Source organism: Nestor notabilis, unplaced genomic scaffold (genome assembly GCF_000696875.1).
Source record: "Nestor notabilis isolate BGI_N333 unplaced genomic scaffold, ASM69687v1 Scaffold33389, whole genome shotgun sequence".
NCBI lineage: Eukaryota > Metazoa > Chordata > Aves > Psittaciformes > Psittacidae > Nestor > Nestor notabilis.
Window position 1 is genome coordinate 1 of NW_009945620.1, and position 12,741 is coordinate 12,741.

Consider the following 12,741-nt stretch of genomic DNA (forward strand, 5'->3'; position numbering starts at 1 on the left):
GACCTGCGTCCAGGTAGCCCTGGGGCGACTGAGGGGCTGTCCCCTCGTTTCTTGCGCGGGGACTCTGTATGGCGTAAAGGGCAGGCTTCAAAGCTGGGGCTGACGGTTGTGGTTTGTTCGTGCTGCAGGATTTCAAGGTGGGGAACCTCCTGGGGAAAGGCTCCTTCGCAGGGGTCTACAGAGCAGTATCCCTGAAAACCGGTCTCGAAGTGGCAATCAAAATGGTAAGGCAGCAAGGCAAAGGAATCTCTTGTTTTCTGAGAGACTGAACAAGGTCGAGGTTACTTGACTGGACATTGCTTGTTTGTCTGTAATGGATATTTAGATTAGGATTTGATCCTGAAAGATGCAGTACAACCAAATAGATTGTATCGATAATTAATGGAAATTGCTATTAAAAGAACTTAAGATCAAATGTTCAACACCGATTGGCCAGCCAGGCCCTCTAATTCTAATTAAGAAATTTGTGACCACTTCATTCAGAATCTATGTGGCTGGAGAAGTCCTGGGAAAAATGCCTTGAAAAATTTCCCTTACTGCCAGGACAGACTTTGTGAAGGGAGCTTGTACATCACAGGTGTTTTGGAGATTTAGTTATGATCTACAATACTTAACGTTTAGCTACCTTTTTAACATTAATTATATTGAGCATATCTGCCTGGCAAAATCTGAATTGGGTTTCTCTGTATAAGTATTTCAGAGAAATTCTTAATTAGAATTGAAAATGTCAGTACTTGTCTGCTTTCAGAAAGTTGTGTTTCCCTCCATTTATCTATGATACGTGTGTATGAAAAGCATATATGAGGTTAAACTATGTCAAAATGTGTTTATATTTAGAAGTTTTCAGGCAAGTGTGCCTTGAGCATGAAAAATGTCAAGTTCACTTGAAACTGGTGTTTCCATATTGCTGTTGTGGTGCTTGAAAAATCTTCTGTGATCCATTTGCAGATAGATAAAAAAGCCATGCACAAAGTTGGAATGGTACAGAGGGTTCAAAATGAGGTGAAAATACACTGTCAGCTAAAGCATCCATCTATACTTGAGGTAAGAGTCATGTTTTTGTAGAGAGGATCATATATGTGACTTGCTGGATAGTCAAAAAAATACATTTAAGTGTTTCATTGGTTTATGTTTTAGCTTTATAACTATTTTGAAGACAGCAACTACGTATACTTGATACTTGAGATGTGTCACAATGGTGAAATGAGCAGATACATAAAGAACAGAAAGAAATCCTTTTCAGAAGAAGAAGGTAAGACTTACTCTTTTTTCTATGTAGTTCTCATTGCATTAACCTTTTGGCTTAGTAAGTATTCTAGGGAAGGAATATTTAAAACTGCCATCACTGAACCAGTTTCTATAGCTTAAAATTTTGTGATAAGTGATAATTTAGAGATTAAGTACTATTACACATATATTCAGTGGAATTCTTGTCTACTTTTGTTTCTGTTTCTGCTATTTTACAGTAGCTTGTGCTATTTGGGCTCTAAAAAAAGACAGTGATCTTAGAAGGCAGAAGTACATAGAAGGTAGAGCTTACCTTTCTACATTTAATTAGATCGAAGCGTAGGTCAAGACAGGGAAGTTCCACAGAAGAATACTGACAACTTCATATCCACAGATCTGCTCCCTTTGAGGTGTACCTCTTCACCAGTTCGCAAGCCTTCCGGATTATAGTTTGCCTTATGTGGTATTGTTGGAAGTATTTACTGTGCTCCAAGCTGTGTGTGGAAATGGAAGATAGTGCACTTAACTGTGTTGCTAAGGACTGAGTTAGTAAGGAAATATCCAATTTGACACTCCATCGAGAATTTTTGAAGGAGTGGTAGCTGGGGAGAAATTGTGCTATGGTATTACTTAAGTTTCTTATGGAAAGCACTGAAAAATCTGTCTTTCAGTAGGAGCTCACTGTCAGAGAAATGCTAAAACTTTATTTGGCTACGTTATTCTTTCGAATAGTGTTTTGAGAAAGAAGTATTGCAAAAAATAAAAAATCATTTCACTTACGAACTTACTAATGTTTCATTTTCTTACAGCTGACAAAGGATTTCAGTTAGGCTTTCAGTGGTCTTGTGTTCTAACCACAATAGTTAAATTAAATGAACAAAAAAAACCCCAGCAAAGCAAGCTGCAGCGTGTAGTGTTTAAGGGCACAGCCAAAGAAGCTGTTCTGGCTACAGCTGATCTGGACTCGGTGGTTATTGCCTCTACTGCTTCCAGACTCACCATAAAGCCTCTTCCTTTGAGGAGTGGTTTCTACTGACATTTGTTAGGCACCTGTCTTTGCCCACTGCTAAGAGGGTTGTAAATGGTTTGCTCCAGAATGATTCTTAAAATTGCTGTAACTGCCACATCATAAATAAATAATGCTGTTTCAGCCTGGGTAAGGTTTTGCTATTCTTGCTGTAAGCTAAGACTTTTGAATACTCCCTGATTTTCTAATATGTAAAGGCTATCCCGATATTGTGAACTTAGGACTTTTTGAGATATTTGACTACTAGAAGCCTTGCCAGTTTGCTAATGATAAAACAAATAACATTCAAATCGTCCTCTCTGGTTTTTTTTAATATTTTGCACATAGTGGAGGTGCTTCATTTTGTGTATTTGCTGTTTCTGAAAGTGAGGAACAACTTAACTTTTTTAATTCTTAAGAACCTAATTTTAGGCCAACTGAAAGTATTTCCAGTCCTGTTTGCATTATTCTGTTAGCAATGAAACAAATTGATTACTGCATTAAAAAGCATGTTTTAATGAACTTGAAACATAGTCACACCATGTTGCTTAAAGCAAAAACCAAAGTTAGTTCTAGTCTCATCAGCATGATGCTTGAGTATCTTTGTAACATCCTCATTTAAAAAAAAAATCAAGACCAGTAGTGGACTTCAAAAAGTTATTTTCACTACTTTGATTTCGCTTCTGTGACTAAAACATCTGGTTTTGTGTTTTGACAGCCCGGCACTTCTTGCATCAAATTATCACGGGTATGCTGTATCTTCATTCTCATGGAATATTACACCGGGACCTCACCCTTTCTAATATCTTACTCACCAGTAATATGAATGTCAAGATTGCTGATTTCGGACTAGCAACTCAGCTGAAAATGCCTCATGAAAAGCATTACACCATGTGTGGAACTCCAAATTACATTTCACCCGAGATAGCCACGAGGAGTCCACATGGACTTGAATCTGATGTGTGGTCTTTGGGCTGTATGTTTTACACTCTTCTTATTGGAAAGCCACCTTTTGACACTGACACAGTCAAGAACACGCTGAATAAAGTAGTATTAGCAGATTATGAAATGCCAGCCTTCCTATCAAGAGAGGCACAAGACCTTATACATAGGTTACTTCGCAAAAACCCAGCAGATCGTTTGAGTCTTTCCTCCGTGTTGGATCATCCCTTTATGTCTAGGTGTAGCTCTGCACGGAGTAAAGATCTGGGAACTTCGGAAGATTCCATGGACAGTGGAAACGCTACCATCTCTACAACCTTCACAGGCTCTTCCAACATCAGTACCAGTGGTTGCTTGAAGGAAAAGAAGAAGCTGTTAGTTGGACAGCCACTCCCCAATAAAATTACTTTTTTTCCTAAAACCAAGAATTCTGGTAGTAATTCATCCTTAGATGGAAGTGGTTCTTTTCATCAATGGGGAATTCAGGGAAAAGAAACTGGCGTAACTGGCAGGGGAAGAACGGTGCAACTTGCTGAAGAGAGACCACATTCGCGCTACCTCCGAAGAGCCCACTCTTCAGATAGATCTGGCATATCCCACAGTCATACTCAAGGCATGTCAAATATTGTTGAGAGATGTCACTCTTTGGAACTGCTTTCTAAGCCTAAAGTAGGAACAAGGGAAAATACAGAATGCTTTTCACCTGCAAACAGCTATACTGATATAGGAGAAATATTTAAGGAGAAGATTTCCAGTAGTTCTGGTTCTTTCGAAGGACGGCTCTCTCCACCTGTAAAAGATGAACCACAGTAAGAATCAGTTTTTATTAAGATTAAATTTATAGCTGCCTTATATATTAAATGCATGATTTTTTTTTTTTTTCCTGTAAACTGTAGTAAGTGCCCAAAGTCCTTACACTTGTAGATTGAATATACCACATAGGAGAGAGCATAGTTGGTGCTGTTGCAGGTTTACCTCTGCACTGTCCCTATCTTGAAGTTCATAGATGCAGCACATCAGCTGGTTAGGTCATAGCTTTTATTAATCCAGCTAAAACTCTATTATTATTATTTCTATGTGCAGCAAGTTGAGTATTTCTTTCTTGTATTAGAGAGCCTTGTTAATTCTTTACAGAAGAGACCTACACTAGGGTAGAAGGCATTCAGAGTGTCATTACCAATGTTTTTCCTTGTGCTCTATTTGGTTTTGGGGTTTGTTGGTTTTGGGTTTGTGTTTTTTTTTTTTTTTTTTTTTTTTTTTTTCTTTTAATACTAATGATTAGACAAGGTAAAGAAAAAAAACCCACATTAAATACAAGATTAAGTGACAGAATATTGAACTGGTGTATCAGAAAGGAAAATAACACTCCAAGATAACTATCTGACACTTGTTTCTGTCCTCAGTTGTAGTTTCTATGAAAAAAAAATGACTACTTGCTGTACATTGATGGTCTTGCCCAGCTGATGCAAACCAATTCAGGTGTCAAACCTGCAAGTGATGCTGGGATGCTTCTTGTGTTGTTGGAGGCCTTATCTTTGCATCAAGGGCAACAAGAGCCCTTCTTTGTGATAAACTTAGTTGGTGCTCAGAAGTTTGCTTTGGTTTTTTCCAGCAGCAGACAACGCTTTCTGGTGGTTTTTTTTTAATACAAGGACTATTGCATATCTTAGTTCTTGCATTTCTCTTCACATTAAGAAGTGGCAACTTCATGTGATGGTTTCACATGTCTTTCTGCAAATCAGTTCAGGGAAAAGGCAGGTGAGCACTTTGCCTTGTAGGAAAAGTAAATGGAAGAAGAGATTTTTCTTGACTATTTGTATTTGACATAGAGCTTTGTTCAGCAAGTTCAATGGACATGTGCATTCTTTCTAGTTTGAGAAATGTTTGATGAATCAAGAGATGATTTAGGCAAATGTTAACGTAACGTTCACTTGTATTCCCCATGACTTCATAGAGGCAGGGTGAATGTAAATGTGACAGACTATTAATGAGTGTGGGGATTAACTAGATGGTAACTACTTTTTTATATGGCTGATTATATGAAAGCCTCTTGCATCTATAGTTAACTTGCATGACAATCTTAAATGGAAGGCTTTAAGACCTGAATTAGATGCTTATATCTGGGGGTAGGGGAAGAGAACTGAGTCCTTAGTGAAGTAATGATCATTGCAAGAAGAAAGAAGAAACAAGGACAGGCTATGGGGATAGAAAAACTCGCAGGAGTTTAGTGTGAGTTACAAGAGATCAGTGACTCTGCAGTAACTGGTTATGTGTGTATTCTTTATTCTTCAACATACAGATTACAGTTTGAGTTTACCTGTCGCTATTTATACATCATGGTCTAAAAGGCTGGTAAAAAAAAGCCTTTGCAATTTTTGGGATTTATTATATTTTACATAAACTCAAATTATTTTAGGTGATAAGATTGTATTTCAGCTGCATATTTGTTAACGCTGAATGAGATCCACAGGGCATCATCCCTGTGCCCTAGACTGTGAATTAAGAACTAGATGCCGGAACAGCCACGGCTGGCGGCATTATCAGCGGCTCTTTTTGTTCATATGTGCGAGTTCCAGTAGTCTACTAGTTAGTGCTAACAGGCTTAAATTTGTGCTAAAAATTAGTGATAACTTTTAATTCCATTTGGAAATGGTTATTTTTCGTATCCTTTAACGAGTGAACATTTCCCATGAAAAAAGAAGCATGTCCTTTGCTGTCACTTGTGTTTCTTAAATATTCTAAAAGCATTGTGGTTTCTGCAGCTGTAGCACTCTAGCTTTTGTTGTGCAAGTGTCTCTGATGTAATCTTGATTACATGTGTAACTTCTTTTTTTGCAGCTCAAACTATCTCTGCCCAATGAAGCCCCAGGTTGGTTTGTTAGAGCAGAAGTCCCATACGGGAACAATGCAGCAGTGGCTTGGAAGCATGCAAACAAATGGTGTGTTACTAATCAGTTGTGTATTTTTGCAGTCAAAAGTTGTATATTGTTGCACCTTTCTGGAATGAAAAGCACAGGATGCCCTAAACTGACTTGACACTGAACGAAAAAATTGACATAGATGCTGAAAAAGGCATAATGATTTCCAGCATCACTAATCTGCAGAATCATAACTAAGCAAGAAATATCCCATTGAAACCATTGTTCTCTTTTCTCTTTTTGTCTAAGCTGTCACAAAAGTGTTTCCTGAGACAGGAAGTTAGAAGGTTTTGTAGCTAGGTGTTCCTCTTAAGCTGTTGTCTTGGTATGAAGAATTGTATGTAACTGCCTTCATGAGAGTGAAGACATCGTACATTGAACTTAGCTTCCTAAAGTGGGGTCATTCTCTTTTAGTATTTTAGAAAAAAAGAGGGGGGGGGAATCCCAAACAAATTCTAGAACCTCCTATAATTAATCAGTTGTGACCTGAAATGCGTAAGTAAATACATGACAAAAGATTGTCAGGTGACTCTAAAGCCCTGTTAATTGAGTTATACAAATATGCCTTAAGAGCAAATGAGACCTCGGTCAATGAGAAAGATAATGAGGCTGCAGACGGAGAGGTGGAGGAAAAAACAAAAGATGCAGAAGGGATGGTGTTCCTTGTCATGCATCATGTTACATCATTTACAAGTAATGTAATTTAATCATAAAACTAAATCACAAATCCATTCTGGCCTTTTTTGTTTTGATATTACTGGACTCCTTCCCTCCCTGTCTAGAGGGAATTGGAATCATATGACATATGGTCTGAATAATCCTATTTGGGTTTTCTTGGTTTCTTCAACTGTCCTGCCACATGGCAGGAGGAGTGAGGTGAAAGTTGGTGAAGGGCTTATGTATCAAAACAAAGGAAGCAATTATAGGAAGTTTAAATATCAAACCAGGGTTTTGTCTTTTAACAAGTGACTAGAAATAAAACAAGGGCTTTGGAGCATTCATTTAACATCTTGATTGCTAAAATCTCTCATGCTAAAACACTGGTTAGATAAGAATGGTACTAGTGGATGTCTGAGTGCCAAGTAAACTGTGTTTCAACAGATTAAACATTCTTGTAAATGAATTCTTAAGTATCTAGTTGAAATCAGTATGTTGTTTGTAGATGGTTTTGCAAAATGAGTGGATATGTGTTAAGACTGAAGGCTGTCTTAACTGAAATCTAGTAACAGTTTATTTTAAGTAGTACTGGAATTTCGTTAGCACTGGTATTGAACCATACTAAAGTCATATTCTAATGATATGGACTAAGGATTAAAGAAATCGCATTCTCCATTTAAGCCTTCTAAGATGGTATTTTGAAAAGCTTGTAAAAACACAATAGCATTTTTTTCTTCTGACTGTGACTCTTTGAATCTACAATGTACCTTTGTGATGCTTTCAGTTCCACTGAGACCACCTGCAGACCTAATAGGCAACACTAATGCACATGGAGGTTTTCGGTATCATCTGGATGTGCAGCAAGATGCATCTACGAATGCATGGAACACCTTAAAAGATATAAGGAATCACGATGCGTCCGGTGACTGTCCACATTCTTTGAACCAGAGAAACCCAAAGACATACATCCCTGGAGTTCTCTGCAAATCTGAGAAAATCCAACCATCATCTTCTACATGTGGCCTTTGGTCAGCTTCAGAACAAAACCAGACGTGGGGCAAAGAACCGCCAGCACATCAGAAACCTACACTGCAAAGTCTAGTGTCACCTCTCAACGCTCACAGGCTAAAACCCATCAGGCAAAAAACAAAAAATGCAGTGGTATGTATCAGTTCTTAAAAGGCAAACCACTTCACTATTAAATACAGTGTGACTGTGTCTCAAAAATCACTTGGTAAACTAGAAGCATTTGTTCTTAGAAAACTTAATATAACTTTAAATGACATTATAGATTGGTAAGATGCAGTTTAGTGTTCACATGTGGAATACTTGTAGTCAGTTCCTGCAGTGACACGGCATTGCTTTTAGCTTACAAGCAAAGAAACTGTATGTAGACATAACAAAAAGTAAGTGCATATATACTTCCTACAGTTCTAAAACTGTACTGCTTAGCTGTACAGCTGCATTTAAGATTTTACCTATGTCAAGCACTTTTGCAGATCAGATAAATAACTGAACCCAGGACAGAAATGAAAACAGTCTTGCTCTCAGGTGAAAACACGAATCTTTCCTCTAGTGCTGCTTTTTCCCATCTTGTGGGTCGGAAAGGAAAACAAATTCATAGAATCATAGAATTCTATTAAATCCTTGCTGATCACGTAAATTTTTGGGTTAGTTCATTCCCTTTTGCCTTTTGTTCCGTTTCTTATAGTCTCACTTATCCGGTCATGTTTCCCTCCACACCCCTATTTGTTCTTTTAAAGACGAACACAATAGATCTGACCTGTCTGTGTTTGATTTGCCACTCAAGAAGCCCCACCCCCACTGACCAGGCTTATAACCTTCGGTCATGTTGAAGAGTTCTGTTTTAATAACACTAATAGCAAAAGTATCGGTCATCTTGTTTAACTTGTATATTTAATGTATTTTAGGTGAGCATTCTAGATACTGGGGAAGTGTGCATGGAGTTTCTAAAAGAACACCAATCACAAGAACTTGTGAAAGAAGTTCTCAGAATATCTTGCGATGGCAACACAGTGAGTATGCTTTCAATGTCTTCAGTGTCGTGTAAAGGGCTCTGTTCCTTCAGAGTTTGTTTTATTTTCATTTAAGGCATCATTTGCTTTGGAGATGCAAGGTTTACATAGGCACAGCTGGGAGCTTGTTTTCCCCCCATAGTACAGCCATACAATAGATGAAGTGTTGTTGAGAAACAGCTGCTGTTAAATAATTACTCAGAGGAACAGAGCAGTCATGGTAAATTACAGTAATTAATTAAACTAGGACTTCATTCCATACCCGCAAACAGTAGGGAGTGCTGTAGTAAGTTGCAACTGTAACCACATTTTTGCCCCTTTCTGTAGATTGCAGTTTATCATCCGAATGAAGGAAGAGGCTTCCTTCTTGGTGCCAGACCTCCTGCTCCTCCTGAAGGCATCTCTTTGTATAATTTTGACAACTTGCCAGGTAACCTGATTTTATTTCTTTTAAATGATGATGGTTAACATGACGTTTAAGTGAATCTTGTTTGAGACTTTCTAGCTTGTAGCCACTACTTTTCAGATGATTGTGAAGATAAAACTCCTTTCAGAATAAGGTTCAAACTACAGTTTAACTGGAAACTGTATTTTGAAACTTCACAAGAAAGGATTTGAATTCATTTTGTGTGGAAGTTAAAACTATGTAGTGTACTGAAATTAAATCTTTCCTATTGTGCATATTGGAAGCTGCTTAAATAAGAGTGGAAGAAATATTATCAAATCATTTTAAAATGAGCAGCTTTACCTTGTGCTTCCTAATATTCATAACTCGGGAGAAAAAGGAAGAATATATATATTTGAAAGCATTGACAGAGTATTTAATGTAAACAGATGAAGAACAAATATAAGCTGACTACGTAAGTTCTTGAGGCAAGCAGACTTCTCTACTAATTAGAGATCAAAGCCAGGTTTACCTAAAGCCAGGAAGCCAGCTGGACTACAGTATCTAGTTAAATGGTATATGCAGCACTGTACTGTTATTTAGGTTCTGAACTATGTTAACCGATGCTGTTCATGTGAAGCTATTTAAGATGCACACTTAAAGTTGGTGGAAATAAGCCAGTTTCTTTGAACATACTTCTGTGAAGTACTTAAATATGAGATAGCCGAGGGTTGTGAGTAACACGTATTTTAAATTACTTCTTTCCAAGCTGGTGCACAGGATTTGGTCTGATGGATTCTATCAAAAAGTTGAATTTTTTCTTTTTTAGAAAAGTACTGGAAAAAATACCAGTATGCAGCCAAGTTTGTGCAGTTGGTAAGAACAAAAACCCCCAAAGTTACGTTCTACACAAGATATGCCAAGTGCATGTTGATGGAAAATTCCCCCCCTGCGGATGTTGAAATTTGTTTTTATGATGGTACGTATTCATTTTTGTAATTATGCAAATACTTACAGCATGTTATTATAAAGCTGCACTAAAATATTCCCAAACACTAAAAAATTAACAATTCTGGTTGAAGAAGAGACTTTTTTCTGCCACTCTACCTTTATTCTAGCACCTGCAGATGACTTATTCGTTAGTTCCTCACTGATATCTTCTTCAGGGAATACACACTGCCAAAGTGTTACTTAAATTACACCTTGGTTTCATTCATGAGCTCTTCTTTGCATCTACATTGGTTAGCTAACCTGGTTAGTTAAAGATGGGACCCTTCTCTCAAGCTTTCAATGTTCATGAGGAGTGTTACCAGGAACACTCACTGGAGAGAGCAGTTGCTGCCTTTTCCAACTCTGCCCTTTATAAACTTGACTGCAGTAACAGATGTTTTCTCACTATAAACTAGTTTGATTTGCCACATGCGTAGATAAACCCCAGCAGGATTTATGACCAAAAAAACCCCAGCTCTGTGATTCAGTGTAGAACTGCTATTGAAAGAATGGGTATCTCTTTTAAAACCATACTAAAATACAATAGAGCCTACTCTAACCAGTTATTAGAGACATTGGATTTGTCTCGGATGAGTGTTTAGAAAGGAAGTTCTTAAAATATGTAATAAATGCATTATTCTGCCCATTTAAGTGGTGATCTTCAGCCATAGAGGACATTCCATTAACATCCCAGTCTCAATTTAAGTGGCTAGTTATTTCTGCTAGACATAGAGCTTATGAAGGAGTGGGTTTATTCTTGCAGTAGTCGACTCGGTGAGATACGTGTCAGTAGAGTAGAAAGTAATGGCAGAAATCTGTACTTTGCAGCTGCTGGTGTCCCATAAATTCACAGTGTAAGTTTTTACCTTTTGTTTTTCTCAGGAGCAAAGATACATAAGACAGCTGGTGTAACTCGTGTGATTGAAAAATCGGGGAAGTCCTTCACTTTGAAAGGAGAAAGCGAAGCAGGTTTGAAGAAGGAAATACAAGTTTATATGGATCATGCAAATGAGGTAAACCGTTTCATAGAGGCCTTTTCCAGCTTTCTGAGAATTCAGTTTCTCTTTCACACATGTGCTTCCTATGTTGCTTTTCATAGTTTTCATGACACTAATAAGCAGGGATGACAAAGAGCAGGTATCTATGTGGAGGTAACAGTGACAATGCCTCGCTATGAGGACTGCTAAAGGAAATGCTTACTAGTGTGTAAAGCAGGTTTGTCTGTCTGGTGAAATGATTGAACAGAACAGATGAAGCTGCTTTATGCAAGTTCAAAACCAAAACCCTCCAAAAAAAGCCAAACACACAAACCTGCCAAGTGTCTCAGTAGCCTTCTTGCTGTGCTTTCCATCTCTAGTTTCATGGCACCCAGTTAGAAGTCACGAGTCATTTTTTCTGTTGATGAACTTAGGAAACAGTAAAAATGTAATACAAATTTCCTGTGTGGTCCTCCTGATGTACTGTTACTTTCTGGACTAGAATTCGGGGGTTGTCTGGTCCTGCTAAAAGGGGAGGAGATGTGATTATTAAGAGCATAATTCCAGATATGCTGCAGTTATGAAGAAGTCTTGCTGTAATACAGCTTTTTGAATTGCCTCTGTCTTACATGACTGGAGCTATTACCAGTATTCAGTGCCATCCAAAAAAGCATTCCCTTGCATAGGCTCACCTGCCCCACTAAACGTGTGTGAAATAGTTACTCTGGTCTCAATTAAAATCTTTAACAAGCCCCTTCTAATTCCAGGGACATCGTATATGCCTTGCCCTGGAGTCTGCTGTTTTGGAAGAAGAAAAAAGGAGTGCAAGTGTTCCATTTTTTCCAATAATTGTTGGAAGGTAGTATCTTTCACTTGGAATAGTCAAATGCATAAGTATTTTCTACTAAGCAGCCTCATGTTTGCAGAAGCCGGGGTTGCTTAACAGAGGCTTTTAGCCACTAGCAAGATAAGTATTAACTTGAAAACATGTATGAACACCTTACTTTGGACCTGCAAAGCTTCCTTTGATACTAGGGCAACATACACTTGTAGGTGTGCACTAAAACAGGGTAACAATTACCATGTGTAAAAAGAACTGTGCAGAAGACCAATGCTGTCAAGTGCTTTCTGCAGTCCATGGTAAACTGAAAGAAAAGCTGCGTCTCCTCATGTGTTTCATTAGTCCCTTTTGGACAGATCCTTTCCCAGTTTTTCTCATTACTTTTCCAGAAAACCTGGCAATACTGAATCACCACAGGCTGTAGCACCTCCACCGCTGGACAGTATCAACTGTGTAAAAGCAGTTGTGGCACTGGATGGAAATACAGCTGCTGGATCTACTCCAGTTCAATCTCCAAACTGTCCTCCTTCTGTAAGTACACAAGAATATACAGTGGACACTACTCTCCAGTAGTAACTCAAATATTGCTAGTTTATTTGAACTAATGGAATTACGTTTGCATGGGTGTAAGCTTATATTAGCAGTTTGTGAGCATATTGACTAGAAATGTTAACTTTGATTTCAACTGGATTCAAGAGCATCTGAAAAAACCCAAAATCTTCCAAAACTTTATCACAAATTCTTCCTGGGAACATAGTTTGA

General features: G+C 38.0%; 1 protein-coding gene across 1 annotated transcript; it reads left to right on the forward strand.

Annotated features, from left to right (window-relative positions):
• Positions 1 to 128: 128 nt before the first annotated feature.
• PLK4 (polo-like kinase 4) lies at positions 129 to 12,510 on the forward strand (the record flags this gene model as incomplete). The annotated part of the gene is made up of 12 exons (XM_010022946.1): positions 129 to 224; positions 949 to 1,044; positions 1,138 to 1,252; positions 2,952 to 3,984; positions 6,014 to 6,114; positions 7,535 to 7,911; positions 8,682 to 8,786; positions 9,114 to 9,216; positions 10,001 to 10,150; positions 11,044 to 11,174; positions 11,906 to 11,997; positions 12,369 to 12,510. Coding segments are annotated over 12 exons (2,541 nt in total), but the record flags the coding sequence as incomplete, so codon positions are not given.
• Between the last annotated feature and the right edge of the window lie 231 nt (positions 12,511 to 12,741).